Raw genomic sequence first — 17683 nt, 5'->3', positions numbered from 1 at the left:
TTTGAAAACCTTCCTTGATGATATTAACACCTTGTCCCCATATAAGAGAGTCTTTCAATTTGATAAAAGAAATAAGAGTCTTCATGATCAAATTAGCAACATCCCTAGTATAAAGGTTGTGAATGAGAGAAGAATTTCATTTAGCCGCTAAGGGGATTGGTTGGCGATGATTAAGTCAGAGATAGCTAGATTCCTATTATTAAGCTTCCACTAACACTCGTGAGAGAGAGAGAGAGAGAGAGAGAGAGAGAGATTCTCCATTACCAACATGCCAAGATAAATGCTTCTTGATAAGATCAGATGCTTCAAAGATACCCTCCCAAAACCAAGAGGCATTGTGAAGAATTTTGTACAATGACCCCTTAGAATTATCAAAATATTTGAGTTTGATTGTGTTTCTTAAAAAAAATGCTTATTAACATTAAACACACTCCAAATCTGTTTGGTCAAAAGAGCCAAATTTATGTTTTTAGTATTCCTTAAACCTAAGCCACCCTTGTTGGTGGGTGAAAAAAGAATTTCTTTTTTAACAAGATAAACGTTTCTCTTATCATCATTATACCCCTAGAAGAAATCAGTGAATTTTGCATCAATGATATCACAAAGATAATTAGGAAGTCTAACATACGAGAAAGTGTAGATATTAGATGCATAGATGATTGATTTGATAAGAGTCAATCTAAAAGCTTGAGAAAGCAATTTCAATTTCTAAGAAGCAATTCTTTTATCAACAGATTCCATGACTTAGGAAAAAAATTAAAGATTTATCACATTTAGCATCAATCTAAGTACCCAAATATTAATTTGTCTATCTCCTCCCGGTGAATGAAAAAAATTAGTTGACCCCAATTAATTTAGGTTATACCTATTAAAAAAGGCAACTATATTCAATAAATAGCTTACATTGAAAATAATAAAATATTTTGGAGACGTTAACCATGTGATTGCATTGATTTGTACGATTTAATTAAAAATGGTATGGAAGTGAGTAATTAGTCAGCAATAAATGTATGAATGTAGAAGTAGTTGTATTCCTTATCTTGTCAGTGAAAATTGACTACATTTTCACGCGATAATAAGAAAAGCGAGACGATGCAAAATTTGTGCCAGATTACTTAGACAACACGAAATGCAAATGCTGAAAACGGCCTTCGCTTGTCCCCTAAGAAGAATTAGCATCTTTTTGGCCTGTTACGAGAAATTAAGGAAAGAAAATAATCATGCTTTGAACACAATAATTACAGTCTGAATAGAAGAGTCGTATTCTCTGGACATCTAGACAATGAATGGAACTTTCAATTCCTACTTTTTCTCGTGCTGTTTTCACATTGCCAGACTGCATATCAAAAAGCTACCATGCCCAGCTAAGGAAGCACTTGGATGCTTCAAATTCGCACCACAAGCTTCGTAATTTTGAAAGCTAGCTGAAGATATACAACCCCACAGATGAACGAGACATTAAGACGTGTCAAGTGGGAAACAAATTTCTGTTTAACTCCATGTGAAACGGAGCCTCTCCCTGAGTGGGGTAATTAAGCACAGGGATATGGACATATGGTTGGTTGGATTGATAAGGATGTATATCAAGGCATGAATTGGACAAGCGCTTTGAACAAAATGGGGCCGAGTGTTATCTTATCTTCATCATCAAAGCCGAGTAAGTCTCTTTTTAGTTTTTACTCTCACGGGTGCTTCGATGGTGCATATCGCTTCTTCCCCTTGAGTGGGGCCCGTCATCATTCTTGATGGCAGGAAAAAAATTGTCTCCCTTCCATTTCTTTCGGCTATTGAAAATTGATCGTGGCGTCTTGGTAATCCCATCAAGTATTTTGAAGAGTAGAATCGGGTTTGAATTTTTCACCCACTCGTGCCCCCAAAGTGTTTGATGAAGTGTGCGTGTGCGTGTGAGTTGTACGGGTATGGCTGCAGTAATGTATGTCAATTATAGGGCTAGCATTGAAGTAGACCAAGTGTACGTCATGGGTCCTACTAGTCGAGTTTACAACCTCCATCGCACGAACGTGACACAGCTGCGAGAGCGGGCAGATTAGACCCTTCATATAAATGGCCAGGATTCTGAAACACAGTGGCTGTGCAGGTTCAGCCAATGGCATAATATGCCCATTTGCGTCATCACGTGGACTTCACATGCCTTGGACCATCTGCCTTGTGCTGTCTGGGTAAGTGGGTAGTATGGAACACGTACCTAATATGTAAGATATGCTCGTGGTTGTTTTGTTTAGCACGCCTCACTTTCTATCCTCCCCCATTAAGTTCCCCTGTCTATGGAGAACAAGGGAATCTGAACCGAAGCCGACAGATAGAATCCATATATACATGTGTGTGTGTGTGTGTGTGTGTTTTTATGAACATAAGAATCCATATATTTTAATTGGGTCAAGCAGGGAACTGGGGGATTTAGTGTCACTATTTTTATAATCAAGAAGATGGGAGCTTTTCTTTTAAAATTTTACATCATTGGATTATATGAGTCGGTTCTAAAATCATGATATGGGTGACGGGTAACTTCCGACAATTTAGACATACTAGCTAACAAAACCAACAGGTGCATGAACTAGTTACTATTTTTTTTTTTCTTTTTGGGAGGGGGGGGTTTGGAGGCTCTTGATGATTAACTAGCAAAGAGCGGGTTCATTACAAATACAAGTACTCCGATGATCAGGGAGAGCATCACTTGTTTGCCGCTCGACTGCTTGATGAGAGTTCATGATGATTTGAACAGTAAGCGATGACACACAGGTTTGACATCTGTCCTTGATATTAGTGTGGGGCTATAAAGGGGTTGTGGGGAAAAGTAAAGGAAATAAATGATTAAGTGCACACACAAGTTGTGCAATTTGGGATGCTCATATCTTTATATATGCTAATCTTCCTGTCTTTTTTTATCATTTTATGGGTAAAAGGTTGTCATATACTTAGAAGTATTATTAGATTCTTGCTTCACTTAATGAACCCAACCCCCAATGTCTTTTCGGAATGATCCCCTTCACCAAATTATAGTGTTAATGAATATGACAATTCCTTGGAATAATAAACTATCATACACGACGGAGAAAGAGGGAAAGGCTAGAGAGGGAGAGGATATGTAAGTGGGGACGTAGAGGCCTGAAAATTGAGACCAATGAAAGAAGGCGGGCAAAGTGGCTATGGCACGTTGGTGCATCCATTCCTCAGCTAGTTTATAATTCTGCCGCTCTTTTAGCCGACCCAACTTTCATGCTGTCCCTAACCATCCACATTCCACAAGACAATAGTCCTTTTCATTCTCTCCCTCGCGCTACACATGCACACACACACACACACACACACAGCTGTGATTTCCGAAGAATAATCCATTCACTTTGAGCTACTTGTTTTTCTAGCTTAAAATATTGCCCTATATATATTCATACTCTTTTCGTTCGTTATACTAGCTTGTTAGTTGTTAGGCCACATGGAGCTTCAGTTAGGTCTGGCTCTCCCAGCTCAGAATCCTAGCGAGGAATTCAACCTATCCAACTATGGCTTACCCAGTTTCTGTGTTGAAAGCCACAAACATGTGAAAAACAAGCGTAGCTTTGAAGAGTCCCTTGGACTTTCTTCGAAAAATCTGCCTTTGTTGGTATGGAATGGCCAGCCAAACGAGGAAGATGACCGTGGTGGGAAGAAAAACAGAAACACTTATCCAGAAAACGAGTAAGTTGTTTTGTCAATTCCACGTGCTATTTGCTTCTCTCTCTCCGTCCGTTAGCAAATAACTTGGAGGACCAATTTGATGATGAGTCCAGTGAACATGATTAATCTACTTAATTTCAAGAACAACTTAAAGAACACGTGTTTTGCTTTTGTGTTGCTTAATTACAGGAATAACGAAGAAGAAAACCTTTTAGTGGGATGGCCGCCCATTAAGTCATGGAGGAAGAAGAAAATCCATCAGCAACACCAAAGAGTCCCGATCAGGAACGATAGGGTTCTAGGTGAGAATGGAAATAGAGGATCAAACTCCTTATTTGTTAAGGTTAAGATGGAAGGAGTAGCAATAGGACGGAAGATCAATTTGAGGCCTTACAGTTCTTATGAGACTCTTACAAATACGTTAATGAGCATGTTTGATAAATGTAAGTAACAGTTACTATGTTCCTTTGTGATTATGTGTGAGGTCTGGTGGATTTGATCTTTGCTTTGCTTTGGTTTCTACATGTTAATTGCGCAGACCAGAAACCTAAGGAAGATAAGGCAAGTTACACACTCAAGTATCAAGACAAAGAAGGTGACTGGCTGGTTGCTGGTGATGTTCCCTGGCAGTATGTGTTGATCTTATCCCGTCTTTTTCCATTGACTTCTTTGGATCACACCAGCTAGAAGAATCACTATGATGAAAGAAAGTTGTTATTAGGAAGAGAAATGGCAAACGATTCCAAAGAAATTTAATATTTTATAATCGATGGTTTTGCAGATCATTCATTGATTCCGTGAAGCGCTTGGAGATAGTAAGGAGTGGCGTTGAAGAAGCCACTCTTGGCAGCAAATAGATTGAACTTTAATATGCTGATCTTTATGTGCTACTTTTAGGCCGAAGCTTGCTCGTATCAGTTGCAGAGAGAGCAAAGTTATATGTACACATGAATGCATATCTGTACAGGGTTAACAAGGGAAAATCTTAAGGCAGTTAGATTTTCATGATCAAACAAGCAAAGGATCGGGAGGAGGGTATTATTTCTTCCGAGTTGTATGCATTTCAATCCACATCAGGTTGAAGGCAGCGTGTCCAGTAGAAATTTTTTTGCAATATGTTCATTATGTTCGGTTTTATGAATTGATTATGTGTCCTAAAATTGATGGCTCCAACTGGTTTCAATGAGTGATCATCATCATTCTATGCAGCAAGTAATTTTGACACCGAGAATCACAATTTTTTTTTTGTTTAATTAATTAAAAGGAAACCATCTAATACGTACTGGTGGCAATGATCTATAGTACTCTTTCACACACACTCCCCCCCTCCCCCACTTTTTTCTCTCATACATTTCTCTTTGATATGGTGATAGAATTACAACTGAATCCATCACTGTTCTGTTTTATGTTAAAAAAGGCTCATGTATTCGGGAGTTATTATCTATTGTTTCAAGTTACTTTTACTTCCATTTTTATCTACAATCGCGGATTCAATAATTTAATATTTATAATAGGCCTTTTTTTTTCCGGCAATATTTATAATAGTTCTATCTACTACGTATATGCTTTTATACTGTGTATAGCTTCTTCGAATTTTCTGCATGATTTTACAGTTTCTAGCGATAAATCGAGACGCGTCGGTGGCCTAAGGTCAGGTGCCTTATTTTGTGATGTTTTTATTTTAATACTCATCTTTTTATCTAAAAAAAAAAATTAAGACACGTCCCCAGTAATTTTAAAAAAATGACTCCCTTGCATCCTATTCATTCCGATACTTTTTATGAGACTGTGTTAAATACCTTCATGAGATTAAAAAAATCAATCGATAATTAGTTAAATATCAATATTTTTACAAAATTTTCAAATTATCTTCCAATCAATTATTAGTAAATTTCGTCTGGAAAAGCGGTAAGTAAAAATGAAAATATCATTATTTAAGGTAAGAGTGAAATAGACAAAATCACATTTTAAAATGATTCACAAATGTTTTATTGAATTTTATAAACTTATGTTAAAAACTATTGAATAGGATCTTGATATAGTTTACAGTATGAAAATTAAGATCAATCCACCCAGTTTAATTGATAAATTATTAAGCCAATTTTTCTAACTGGTTTAATAAAACACTTAGTTTATAACCAATTTGATGATGATTTGACTATAATTTTAACTACTACTTCTTGAATTAATGTTTTAATCAGTTTGATTTTCAGTGCATTGATCTTATAAAATATAAATGCAATGAGGAAGACTATTGCAAGCAATTTCATTCCATTTTAATCTTTTATACTTTTATCAATTTAAAATTTTGAATCTCTTTTGGCCAAAAATTTTGGATCTCTCATTTTATCTCATATTTTTCTCTAACAATTTAACATCAAGAACTTATTCATTCCATCATCAAGGGTTTGAAGCGAATGTAATAACTATTAACTAACTTCAACCTAATAAAAAAACGTTCAAGTGGGATATCATATTAGTAGATTTTTTGGCCAGCAATATTAGTAGATATTCACTATCTTGTTATCTTACCAAATTGCTGTGGAAGTATTTATGTTTTAAAGTTTATAGGTTTTTTCATATGATGTATAGATATTGATATGTGTATTAGGTACAACGCATGTTCAATACGTTAATTACTTTTAAAAAATATATAAAATACGACACATTTTCGATACATGCATATTTATATATTTGAATCACAAAAAGCATTAAAAATATAATTTCAATTGAAAAAATATTCAAACTATCATACGTAATCATCAACTGTACTTTTATTCTATTTACGCTTAATTGTATATTGTCTAGTCTCCAATAGTAGTTCTTTGTTTGAGGATTATATATTAAAAAATTATGTTCCTATGTTTTTGTAATTAAAAAATATAATTTTCATCTTTTTATTATATCTAAAATTTATTCTTTAAGGAAAATCTAATCTTCATGTTTAAAAGCAAATCACAAAAATATATTAGAAGTAAAAAAGATTAATAGCTCAATATTTAACAAAATTTAATTTCCTAAAAATAATTTTGAAATATTAATTTTAAATTACTAATTCACAATTTAAAAATATTGGATATGTATCAAACATTAATTTTTTTTAGATTAAAAAATAATATTTCAATGCTCTAAAAATACATATCAAAACAACATCAGCAACTATTAATATCAAATATCATATCAATACAAATGCGTGAAGAAATTTGAAATATCGTGTTTTGTTTTTCCTTTTGATTGTTTATACTTTATATAGACAATAGCCAGAGTTCTGGAATTGTCAAAACATAATAGAACACACTTTTTCGGTGTCTTGACACATATACGAATTGTATACCCTACACGTACATGTATGAAGTCAATCAAAGATAATCCAAGCTGACAATATAATATGCTTTGCACATATTTTAATCTGATAATTTTTATGGCATGTATTTCAAGTTTATAATTACATTAGTGTTTTTATGAAGATAAATCAAATTATTATTTATAAACCATAGAACTGCAATTCATTTCAACACAGTATTTCAATTCAAGGCTGCATCTACCAAGCGAGAAAAGTATGAAGCATTTAACTTTTGCTCTTCCCAAAAAAACAAAACAAAAACACAGAACACAAAACACAGAACACAAAACAAAAAAAACAAACAGCTACCTTGGAAGAAGCTCGCAGGAGGAGAGAAGCAGGTAAGGTAACAATGTCAATGAAGTTCTGACAATTTTTTAGTAATATTGTTTGTCTTGGGTGTTTCCGTACGTTTCCACCCCTCTTGTGAAGCAAAGAGACTGATTGACTTTGAATCAGAAGGACTCCAACAGTTCAGCCTGTCTTCTTCTCCCAGTCATTCTTGTACTGAAGATCAATGGATGCTGAAGAAAGCAGCTGTGCAAGTATGGTTTCCGTCTTCCCAAATATGCTCCTTTTATACTCCTGTTAAGCTACATTCCTCTTTTGATTCGCGGGCTCGAGTTTGTAAACCCTGACCGTAAATTATAATTTTCAATCCTGCTTCCTATGTAGATGTGCATGTGGACTCTTATACTTACAGGCAACTGATCACTTTGATTCATCAGTTTCTCGAGGAGGAGAATTTCGAAGAGAGTCTTCATCTGTACGATGAAATTTTCATGTTGTTATTATAGTCATTCTGATCCTGCATGTGAGTCTGGGAGTTCTTTTTAACTAAACCTTTTTTCTCTTAAACTTCTCTGTGAAGCTTGGAGCACGAATCACAGATTTATTTCAACCTGAGGTATTTTGGGGACATAATTATCAATGGTGAGTGGGAGAAGGCAGGAAATTATCTTTCTGCATTTGCAAGGACTGGTGATAGTTTTTGGTCATCGAAGATATTCCATAGGATGCGGGAACAGAAGTGTCTTGAGACAATGCTCAGGTATACGCTTGGCGTCATTCATATTATGAATAAGATAGCCTAGTCATCAAGTATGTTTTTTTTTTTTTAAGATGGTGAGTGAGTTCTATAGAAAGCAAATGGAAAAACTAGAAGAATGGCTTTGCAACTTTGGTATTCAAACTTAAAGGGGGAAAAAAAAAGGCCTCTAACCTCCTAAGTTATCACAAGAACTAAAAAAATTTTACACGCGTCGAAACTAATCTCTAAACAAATCATATGATTATCGCGTGATACCTTGTTCTTCATTCTCGGTTTACCCCCTGCATGAAATTCTAACTTGTATTTCCCTGAAATCCTTTCTTTCCTATTCGCTTATTTTAATTGATATGTAATGTTTTTATTTTCTTGTGCATGTTATCGCCTTTTAAGGGTAAAATGTTATGTTTAAACTTCGTATACTAAAATTGTAGACCGCTGGCCTACGTGTACCTGGTGGTTTTATGCTCTGGCTGAAACTACTTGGGCACAGCTTTGAGAGCTGTAGGCGGTGGTTCTTTGATGTCAGAGTTATAATAGCTTCCTCAAAACAAAAGTCATTGGATCTGTATGTCATTTTGTTTGTAGAAAATTTGAGTGCACTGTGACTCAAGGGATGAAATTTTTTACTCAAGGACACGGACACATTGACATGTAGAACTTTGAAGAAGATAATCATTAACTCAACATGCACATGCTTACACACGCATATTTCACATCTTGTCATATGTATCACATTCAACTCCATATGTTTTGAACTTTCTGTTAGTGATATACTTCCAAAAAAACATACAACTGTCATTTGAATATGATAAGTATTTTCCTAAGTACTTTTTATATTATTATGTTCTAAGAATGCTAATCAAAAGTTCTTACTTCTTAGGCTATATCATCAAATTATTCATTAAAAAAAAGAAGAAGAAGATGAAGAACTTGCCAAGCACTTTAATTATCTCATCAAGATGGGATTTCTTGTCTCTCTTCTACTCCACCCCCTTTCTTGGGCTTATTTCAGTCCAAGCCAGAATGAGTTTGAGTAGCATTTTATGCATGTCCTAGGACCTTTTTAACTTATTCTGATATGTTTGTTTGCGATTTTACAATATATTATGGAAATGACAGTGTTGGACACGTGCCACACTTGGATATAATGTGGCTGCACTGTACATTTATCTCTCAAACCTTACCTTAAAAAATTGTCTTTTATTTGGGTGAACTATGGGAGCATATTTATAAGCAGTGCCTCTGAAATACTTGTATGCTGGTCATGAGAAACTCGATCATATATTTTATTTTGCCTTTATAACTTGTTACTCTGACATATTATAACACATACTGAAGAACTTGTGATCTTTGTGCTTGGCTGATTTCCAGAAATAACCTTGCTGAGGCCGAAACCTTTTTGCAGAAGGATTTAAGTCTGATCTCTGCTTCTGCTGCTGACAACTATGAGGAGTTTACCAGGGTCCATTTTTCAGAAAGTATCAGGCAAGCAAAAAATTCTGTTTCAGTAGGTTTTTCAATGCAGATATTCTTAAAATGACATGGACAATTAATCTGCAGGAATGATGAGAAATTATCCTGGTACATTAAGACAGTATACACATACACAAGGGCCAATTTGCAGAGTGATCTGAAAAAGTTAATAGAGGAAAATGATATTTTCCAAGACAAACTCTCGCTTCCAAAATTGAATGCTTCTGGACTTTTTTCAATAATGCGTCTAATACACCCATGCCCAGAAAAGGAAACAAGCATTAAAGTAAATCAGCTATTCATGTTTAATACGCGTTTATGCCTTTTAATTTTTTTTGCCACAAATGCCCATTATTTGATTATGTTCCTGAAAATAAATTTAGAATATCAGACTATGAACTTCATGTGCTTTTATGTTGCCTGGTTCGGTGCTGAGTCTTCTCATCTGATACATGCACAGTATATATGCAGGAAGAAATAATTTACTTAATTCTTCAGTTTCTTGATGAAGAAAAGTTCATGTTGACTCGTCACAAGTATGCTATTGTTGTATGATGGCTTTTGCTTTCCAGTATATTTTTCCCTGTCTTTTTTATTTTATTTTATTTTATTTTTAAGAAAAAAGTGATGTTAACTTTATCTGGTGAATGTGGCCAAAAACATGTTTGGTGAAGATTGGAGCAAGAAACAAAGATGTTTTTCAATCTTAATCATTTTGGGAAATTAATTATTGATGGAGAATGGTATGAGGCAGAGAAGTACCTTTCAGCCTTCACAAAATTGGATGACCAGTATCCATTACAGAGAATTTTTAAGATACAAGAAGGAAGACACCTTGAAGCTTTTGATGGGTAACTATCAGATCGGTGCTATTGTTTTCTTGTTTCTTGTCATTTATATTTTGTTTCTGGAGAGGGTATATTAACTGAAAATACTGCATTTAAAAGGATAAAGGTTTTACGCAACCACTTCCCCTTAGCCTAAAAGTAAATAAAGAAATAAAAATAAATGTATACAAGAAAGTCACCTCGTGAATAGTTGAAATGTTCATAATGGTAACCTTTGCCACAAATTTTGCACACAAATTTTTTCAGTGAAAATAGGAGGCTCAAAGGCCCGAAATACAAGAAGGAAACTGGCCACCATTGGGAAGAAGAGCCCCTGTCCCATTAGCTCGTACACTGTTAAGCACCTAAATCTGATGAAAACCTGCCCTCAAAAGCTATTTATTGAGGCGGGAAAACCACCCTCGAATTTTATCCCATGCAGCTTATATTGCTTGACGTAGGAACCAGGTATCTCATATTACTTTGGTCATTATCAATTTGCTGCTATATCATGATGGCTATACTGTGCAACCCTTCACTTGGCTTTCCATTGATCAAAATCCTTCACATGTAGCTCTTTGAAGCTACTGGCCACTAGCTCTAGTGCAAAATGATACATTCATAAGTGAACCACTCTACTTAAGTACCTCCTTGAGATGCCCATACTACTTGATGTGGGTTATAAACATCTCATATTACCTTGGTCCCTATCTAAGGAGATTCAAGAATGATGTCAAGTATTGTGAATAGTAGGTTCCAGTTGTGAACTTGATGTTGTGGTTTGCTAAAAGCTTTGCACCTCTATTAGATACATGAAAAGTATCTGTCACTTTGACAGTCCAATCCCTCTTCATCATCTTGGTTTGCATGATCATGTGACTTTGATGTTTTATTCCAACAATCTCATCCTAGAAGTTGTTGTTCTTTTAAATGTTTGATATGTTACATATTGTGATAATAAATTTATTTTATAAAAGTTCCAATATTGGGTTTTCCCTTTGAACACTCTCATTGTATGCTCTAAGGTACAGATTGGTGAAACGCAGGAGGCTTCCAACCTTTATCTTTTGAACTTCTTTGCCATTAAACAGAAAGCTATTGTTTCCTTTTCTTTTCGAGTCTGAATTATCGTTAATATATTATACTGATCTTTTCTTGCAGAAAGATTGACTATTTATCCAACTTAACCGATGCTTCTTCTGTAAGAGCTGACCTCCTTGATGGTCGGAATCGATTAATTAGCAAGTATCCCATTTTGCAAGATAAAATCAAGTTTCCTTGCATGAATAAATCAAGGCTCTTGACAATAATCAAGCAGAGGTAAGTTAATCATTTGTCGCTCCCTCAAGTCCTTTTTATAAGAGCACTTCTAGAAGATCTTTTTGGTCCATAATATAAGAACTCTTACCAAATTTAGTGAAGCAATATGTGTGATTTCCATAAATGCCCTTGATAATTTTACTCTGTCTCATTAAAAATATTCAAAAGAGAAAATTGGGGATAGATGTTAACTTTTATCAAGGGTATTTCTGAAATGTTACAATAACTTTTGACAAAATAAAAGTTCTAAATAATTTTAACTACATGCCTTAATCCACATGATTCGTTTAAAATGTTCTTATAGAAAGGACCAAAGGGAGTAGCTGTTTATATGGTTTTGGGATAATTAATTCTGTAGCCATTTATCTTGCAAAAGAGGTAATTCGCTATTAAACATTGCAGTATGGATTGGTGGGTCCCCCATTATATAAAAGCAAGGGCTAATCCTGATAACGGTACTTTTTCTGTGGATGCTATACCTAGAGTATCTTACCTTTGTTGTGGTCCATTTGTTCCCATTAGTTCATCTAGTTTGGAGACCGGAGAATCAGGCACGCCATGGACTTGTGGGGTGAGAACAGGATAGCATACAATTCATTCTATTATCTATAATTCAGTTATTTCGTATCTAGCTTTCAGCTGTTAAATCAGTTAATAACTAGACTGCAATTGAATTGTAGGTGCATTCAAACTGATCATTGTGTGATTCCCTCTACAGTCATTAACTTTTTGCATTTTAAATTCATGTTTAGTCTAATGATGCAAGCTGCACTACTGATGTGAATTCCGGGGTCAGCCTGAAGAGAATAGATAAATCTGAATTCCAAGTTACAAAGAACTGCTCATGCCAGAAAGAGATGGAAATGTCAGTTCCATGCAATAATGAAGAAAACTGCTCTCACCGCTTGAATTTTTTGGGGGGGAAAAATTGTGTAAAAAACTAATAACCCCTTTTCATTTTTATTCTATTTAGAGGAAGCAACGACCAGATAAACCAAAATTGTGGAGTTGGCATAAAGTCATCAACTGAGATAATAGAGATCAATGAACCATCTCAATGCTGCATGCTTGTACTTCCTAATGATTCAGTGTTCGCAAGGGTATGAAGCTCCTGTCCTAATAAGCGATGGAAGATATTGTTTGCAGGGAGCTCTGTTCCTAATCAAGTAATGTGAAGTTTTTTTCACATTGATTGGGATATTATGCTGCCTATAAATCTGAGACTTGAATATCATTTGGTACTTGCTCTGCTTTTGATTATTAGACTTTCTTAGTTGTGATACGTCCTGGTTTATGAACCATATCAGGTTGCTAGATTAAATTTTACGTGTTCAGGGGATTTCTTATTGGCCTTAGCCCAAAATGCTGTGCACAAACTTTGGCTTTTAGATGATGACAAATGCTTGTCAGGAAAGGTACTGCATTGCTGTGTACTGAATCCTTGTTTTTTCATCGTTTGCTTCATGTGCAAGGGATAATCTCATCTCCTGTCTTCCTGTGCAGGGAATAACTGATATTCAACCTTCGGTACATCAATCTTCGAATGGGCAAGTCATGACTAATCATGCAAGTGAAAACGAGAAGGACATTGATTACTGCTTTGCACTGAAAGATCATCATCTGCTGTCAGCATCTGGTGGAAGGATCTCCAGATATAATCTGAAGACATTTGAGGTATTAGCACGGTCAGCCAGTTTTTCTAGTTTGTCGTTTTTTGCTGGTTTCATTTATTTTCTCCCGTGTCTTCATTTCCTGCAGACAGAGGAAACATTTGCAGTCCCTCCACATGTGGCTACCTATTTCATCTCTCTCTCTCAAGATGTCTTTGCTATTGCTTTTGATGATTCAAGAATTTTAATTTACTGTACCTGCACTAAAAAGGTTGGGAACCATGCTAAGTTTTGGGTTAGTCAACGTTGCAAAATGCATATTGTCTTTTCCTTTTTTATTAGCAGGTCAAGGCCGAGCTCCAAGGTCATCTAAAGACTACATGTCTTGCTTTTTCTCAAAATTTAAACGTGCTCGTGTCATCAGGAGATGATGCTCAGGTGTGCTGATTTTTGGTGTATACTAGGTCTCGAATTCCTTTTCTTTTATAGGCCTTTTCTGCCTCTGAAAAATTGGGTGTATGTGTATCTGGACCTTGTAAGTGGTGGGAACGGATGGGGGAACAATTCCTCCTCTTGTCAACTTACAGAGAGCGTTTTGTGCAGTTGTGTGTTTGGGATGCAGATGGATGGAAGAAACTGGCAAGTAAGACTCTGTGCAGTTTGCATTCGGTGCAGGTGCTGGACCCACCTGTAGTGAATTACATTGAATTCCACAAGGATCAAATTCATTTACTAACTGTCAATGAAAGGCAGATAGACGTATATGAAGCACCTATGCTGAATCACTTTATGCAGGTATGCTAGCAGCTTAGATTAGTTATGCTTGATAATTCAAAATCTAATCTTGTGCAGTATGATTCTTCAGAGTGCTCCACCAGAATCAGATCTTCCAATTACTTACGCCACTTATTCATGTGACGGTGAGTCAATTTTTGCGAGCTTCAAAAGTGGGTGCGTAAAAATCCTCTCGAGCGAGACACTTGATGTGAGATGCAGGATCACCCTTACTGCATATGCGCAACCAAACCCAAGGTATTTCTTTTCTTGACAATAAGTGATGAACTTGTTGACTTTCAATTTTCAGTTAATGATATAATGGTTTAATGCAGCTTGGAGGTTTATCCTACTGTTGTGGCAGCACATCCACTAAAACCTAATCAAATTGCTCTTGGGCTTACTGATGGTAGAGTTGTTCTTCTCGAGCCTCTTGCTTCTGAAGGAGAGTAGAGAAAGGAAGGCCGAATTTGTTGTTCCTAACTTCATCTCTTCTACAATTAGCATCATCTGTTAATTTTTTTTTTTTCCTTTCTTATCTGGCTACATTTGTATGTTCCATTAGGGGGCCTTGTCTATATCTTAAACCCAGCCTGCTGATCATATTCGTTTGTTTCTCTCCCCCATTTTTCTGGGTCATTTTCTGGTCACATTTCGCTGAATTGGTTGGTGCACCATGTTTGATGCGATGGCAGGCCCATATGATCGCGAGGGTTGGAGGATTAAATGTAGTTAAAGGAAAAATACTACCTCAGTGACAATTTGTATTCCCTCTTGGAAATTTTGCTATGGTTGTTGCTGTATTCATTTGTAAATTGGAGGAGGTTAACTCCTCACAAAAAGGAAAGGAATTCATAATTCATTCATCTCTTTCACAATGATGGGGCAAATGTTTCCTAATTTTAAGTCCAACGCCTTGTTTCTGATGATTAGTAGTTTAGGATGCAAAGATTGTAAAACGATCACGGTGGGACTCGAACCCACAATCTCCCGCTCCGGAGGCGAGCGCCTTATCCATTAGGCCACGCGATCTGCTTCAAGTTTCTTGAAGGTGCAATAAATTTATCATAACTATTATCGTGGTCCGCAACGCTAGAACATGAATCTGCGAGAGCGAAACCCAATTACTTATTTTCAGCTGATCCTTTACTTTATTGAATTATCTGTTCTGGATTTTAAATTAAGAGTATGTTTGGTTGGAGGGGAGGGGAGTTTGGGAAAAATAAAATGGAGCTAAATCCTCCCCCTAAATTGGGGGTTCCTCCTCTTCCCCTCTCCAACCAAACATGACATAAATGGTTAAATTACAGTATCACACTTAACCTTGTAAACTTCAGGCCTAATTTAAAATCGAAAAATATTAGAAGACCTTTAAATTAATTTTTCCATTCAACTTTGATGTCTAAGGCCTGTTCTTTTAATTCAAAACAAGCCTAAAAAAGTGTGGGCTTTTGAAAACTCAAGGCGGTCCAAATGAGAAGGGTTAGGTCTTTTTTGGAAACATGATTCTCCCTCCCCACCGCATGCCAAAAGCCAATTTAAACTTCCAAGATTTCATATTTTAAAAATATTATTAAAAATAAAATTTCAAATTTCAAGTTAAAAAAAAAAGATTTTTAAAGGTGAGAGAGAGAGAATGCACAACAACCACATAGCCGCCAATGTCAAATAGTCAATATGTCAACGGAGTCTAGACTGGCAACCGAGAGACTCAAGATGTAGAAGGTAAATCACTAACCGCTCATTTAAATAAATGAAAATCCCGGCCACTTGCGTCAGAATTAGCAAGTTTACATTCATTGCTTCGATAAATCGTAGTAGTAATTTACAAATTATGAACAATTCAGCTCATTTTTTATTTTTAAAATTTACTGGAATTTGTCTATCAAACCCCAAAAAGATACTGACAGTCCCATATTTGTCATGTGTTGTTTCTCTTAGCATCTCAAGCACATCATATGCACGCATGACATATGCTTTCTTAGATCTATTGTCAGGCGCAAATCGCAATAACACAATTTTGGCGAGCGGTATGGGATTTCACAACACACAAACACAACAAACACGATTTTGGCAAGACCTGCTGAACTCTTCTTCATCTGCCAAAACGTCTCCGTTTTTCATCGCTTCCATCTAGCTCCTGAATCCTAGCATAATTATACCTAATCCGCCGTCTTTGACGGAGTTTAAGTATTTCACTTAAGAAATTATATCCTTTGTACATACTTGGTTTGGCCTATCAAATCCGTAAGATTTAGAACCTAATAATCTCTAAAGATAACGTCGTTGGCTATGCTCATCAACGGTTCCAACGCCTCCGGGGCGAACTTCCTGGCGAACAAGAATGGATCCCGCCGTCCATTATCAAACCACCAATCAGAGCCGTTGATCTCCTCGTCGCCGTACCTAGGCCTCCGATTTCGGATGCTCTCGAACAGTTCGGGCCCCACCTCGGATGAATTGTACGTGCGAGGGTGCCCATCCTCGCGGCCCGTCCAGTCCACGTGCGTCAACGTCGCTGGCACACATCCCTTTGGGTCCCACATGCTGAGAAGGGTAGGGAAGTAATTTTCTTCGGGGTAGCACGAGTACTTACAGACGCATGGCAGCTTGAATTTCGACCAGAGTTTATGGTCACTCACCACCAGCCTCGCGTGCTTCCGTGTCAGTGCCCAAAATTGCGACCCTATCCGGAAGTCCTCCAGCTTCACCTCCGGGAGCATCACGTCCGGCCCACGCGCCGCCCATCTGTCGTACGTCCATTTCTCGTGCTCCAGGATCTCGATGAAGCTCTTCGCGGAAGGGATCAGCGTATTGTAGGTGAAATTGAAGGAATGCAGGGGTACGCAGGAGGCCGATAAAAGAGCGAACATGTAATTGGAAGAATCGTCTATGAGAGCGTGCGCGAGGAGACGACGCGCCGCAGCGATTAGCGTCGGGGAGTACCTCTCCGTGTGTTTGGAAGGGATGATTCTGTCGGAGAAAACACCAGAAAACGGAGGGTCATAGGTGAATCGAGGGTCGGCATGGAGGTAGATACTGAAGAGATTCTTGGGGGCTTGATTGAAATAAGCCTCCCAGAGAGGCGCAAAAGGGAGAGGCGTTGTGGTGAGGAAGAGGAAGGCAATCTTTCGGGGCGGTTTTGGCTTGGCCTTGACCCGAGCGGCGACCCGGAGCAAGACGTCGTCGTCTTCAATAGGCGAGAGAACGTAGCGGAGCAAATTCTTGCGAGTGCTGTGAGCATCAAAGAAAGCAATGGACTGGGCAACAATGGCGGTGGGGATGGGGATGGGGATGTCGGGGATAGGGGTGTCGGGGGTTTGGGAGAGGTTGGGTTTGTTTGTAGTGGTGGCGGTAAAGAAAATGGCGAGGGGAAAGCATAGGAGTAGGAGGCAGAAGAGAGAGAGGGGGTTGGGAGAGAGCATGGCTGTCTGAGACGGATCTGCTCGGTCGCTGTGGAGAAACCAGAGGGAGGGTGAGTGAGTGACCTTGATGGAGCGATTGTAGCGGGAGTGAGACTTCAGGTGAAGGGTTGGATTTTGGATATTTGTATTGACTTCGCGGTCTCACGTGACACCCCTCCAAATATTCACATGCGTCCTCCTTCTTT

At 37.2% G+C, this 17683-nt stretch overlaps 3 protein-coding genes and 1 non-coding gene across 5 annotated transcripts; 2 read left to right on the top strand and 2 right to left on the bottom strand.

Moving 5' to 3' along the window:
* Positions 1–1253: 1253 nt before the first annotated feature.
* Positions 1254–4861, top strand: LOC129303823 (auxin-responsive protein IAA31). Of its 2 annotated transcripts, none has more exons than XM_054943362.1 (5): positions 1254–2180; positions 3435–3696; positions 3865–4118; positions 4214–4304; positions 4457–4861. In XM_054943362.1, the coding sequence occupies exons 2-5, from the start codon at positions 3455–3457 to the stop codon at positions 4530–4532; spliced, it is 663 nt and encodes a 220-aa protein (XP_054799337.1). In that variant the 5' UTR covers positions 1254–2180; positions 3435–3454; the 3' UTR covers positions 4533–4861. The 2 variants fall into 2 exon arrangements, with proteins under 2 accessions (XP_054799337.1, XP_054799336.1); XM_054943361.1 differs by lacking the exon at positions 1254–2180 and adding an exon at positions 2870–3170.
* A 2582-nt stretch (positions 4862–7443) lies between these two features.
* LOC129302211 (topless-related protein 4) lies at positions 7444–14547 on the top strand. The gene is given in 18 exon segments (XM_054940920.1): positions 7444–7563; positions 7694–7784; positions 7890–8069; positions 9441–9554; positions 9630–10012; positions 10015–10078; positions 10217–10393; positions 11531–11689; positions 12092–12260; positions 12442–12554; positions 12663–12789; positions 12997–13104; positions 13193–13363; positions 13448–13570; positions 13642–13737; positions 13903–14094; positions 14165–14331; positions 14409–14547. Coding segments are annotated over 18 exon segments (2580 nt in total). The 5' UTR covers positions 7444–7535; the 3' UTR covers positions 14527–14547.
* A 485-nt stretch (positions 14548–15032) lies between these two features.
* Positions 15033–15105, bottom strand: TRNAR-CCG (transfer RNA arginine (anticodon CCG)). The gene has a single exon. It is a non-coding gene; the product is annotated as a tRNA-Arg (tRNA).
* Positions 15106–15848: 743 nt separating this feature from the next.
* Positions 15849–17575, bottom strand: LOC129303654 (glycosyltransferase BC10). Its single transcript, XM_054943108.1, has one exon. It carries the CDS (start codon positions 17496–17498, stop codon positions 16335–16337), a length of 1164 nt encoding a protein of 387 aa, XP_054799083.1. The 5' UTR covers positions 17499–17575; the 3' UTR covers positions 15849–16334.
* Positions 17576–17683: the final 108 nt, after the last annotated feature.

Source organism: Prosopis cineraria, unplaced genomic scaffold (genome assembly GCF_029017545.1).
Source record: "Prosopis cineraria cultivar Desert tree isolate PC_DT_omini unplaced genomic scaffold, ASM2901754v1 PC2, whole genome shotgun sequence".
NCBI classification, from domain to species: domain Eukaryota; kingdom Viridiplantae; phylum Streptophyta; class Magnoliopsida; order Fabales; family Fabaceae; genus Prosopis; species Prosopis cineraria.
This window is presented reverse-complemented; position numbering and strand designations above follow the sequence as displayed.

Bases quoted from the DNA above. Each gene is read 5' to 3' on its own strand.
- LOC129303823 (XM_054943362.1), top strand. From the start codon at position 3,455: ATGGAGCTTCAGTTAGGTCTGGCTCTCCCAGCTCAGAATCCTAGCGAG. The intron at 4,119-4,213 runs GTAAGTAACAGT...TTAATTGCGCAG, and splicing joins AATGAGCATGTTTGATAAAT to ACCAGAAACCTAAGGAAGAT. The intron at 4,305-4,456 runs GTATGTGTTGAT...ATGGTTTTGCAG, and splicing joins GCTGGTGATGTTCCCTGGCA to ATCATTCATTGATTCCGTGA.
- LOC129303654 (XM_054943108.1), bottom strand. From the start codon at position 17,498: ATGCTCTCTCCCAACCCCCTCTCTCTCTTCTGCCTCCTACTCCTATGC.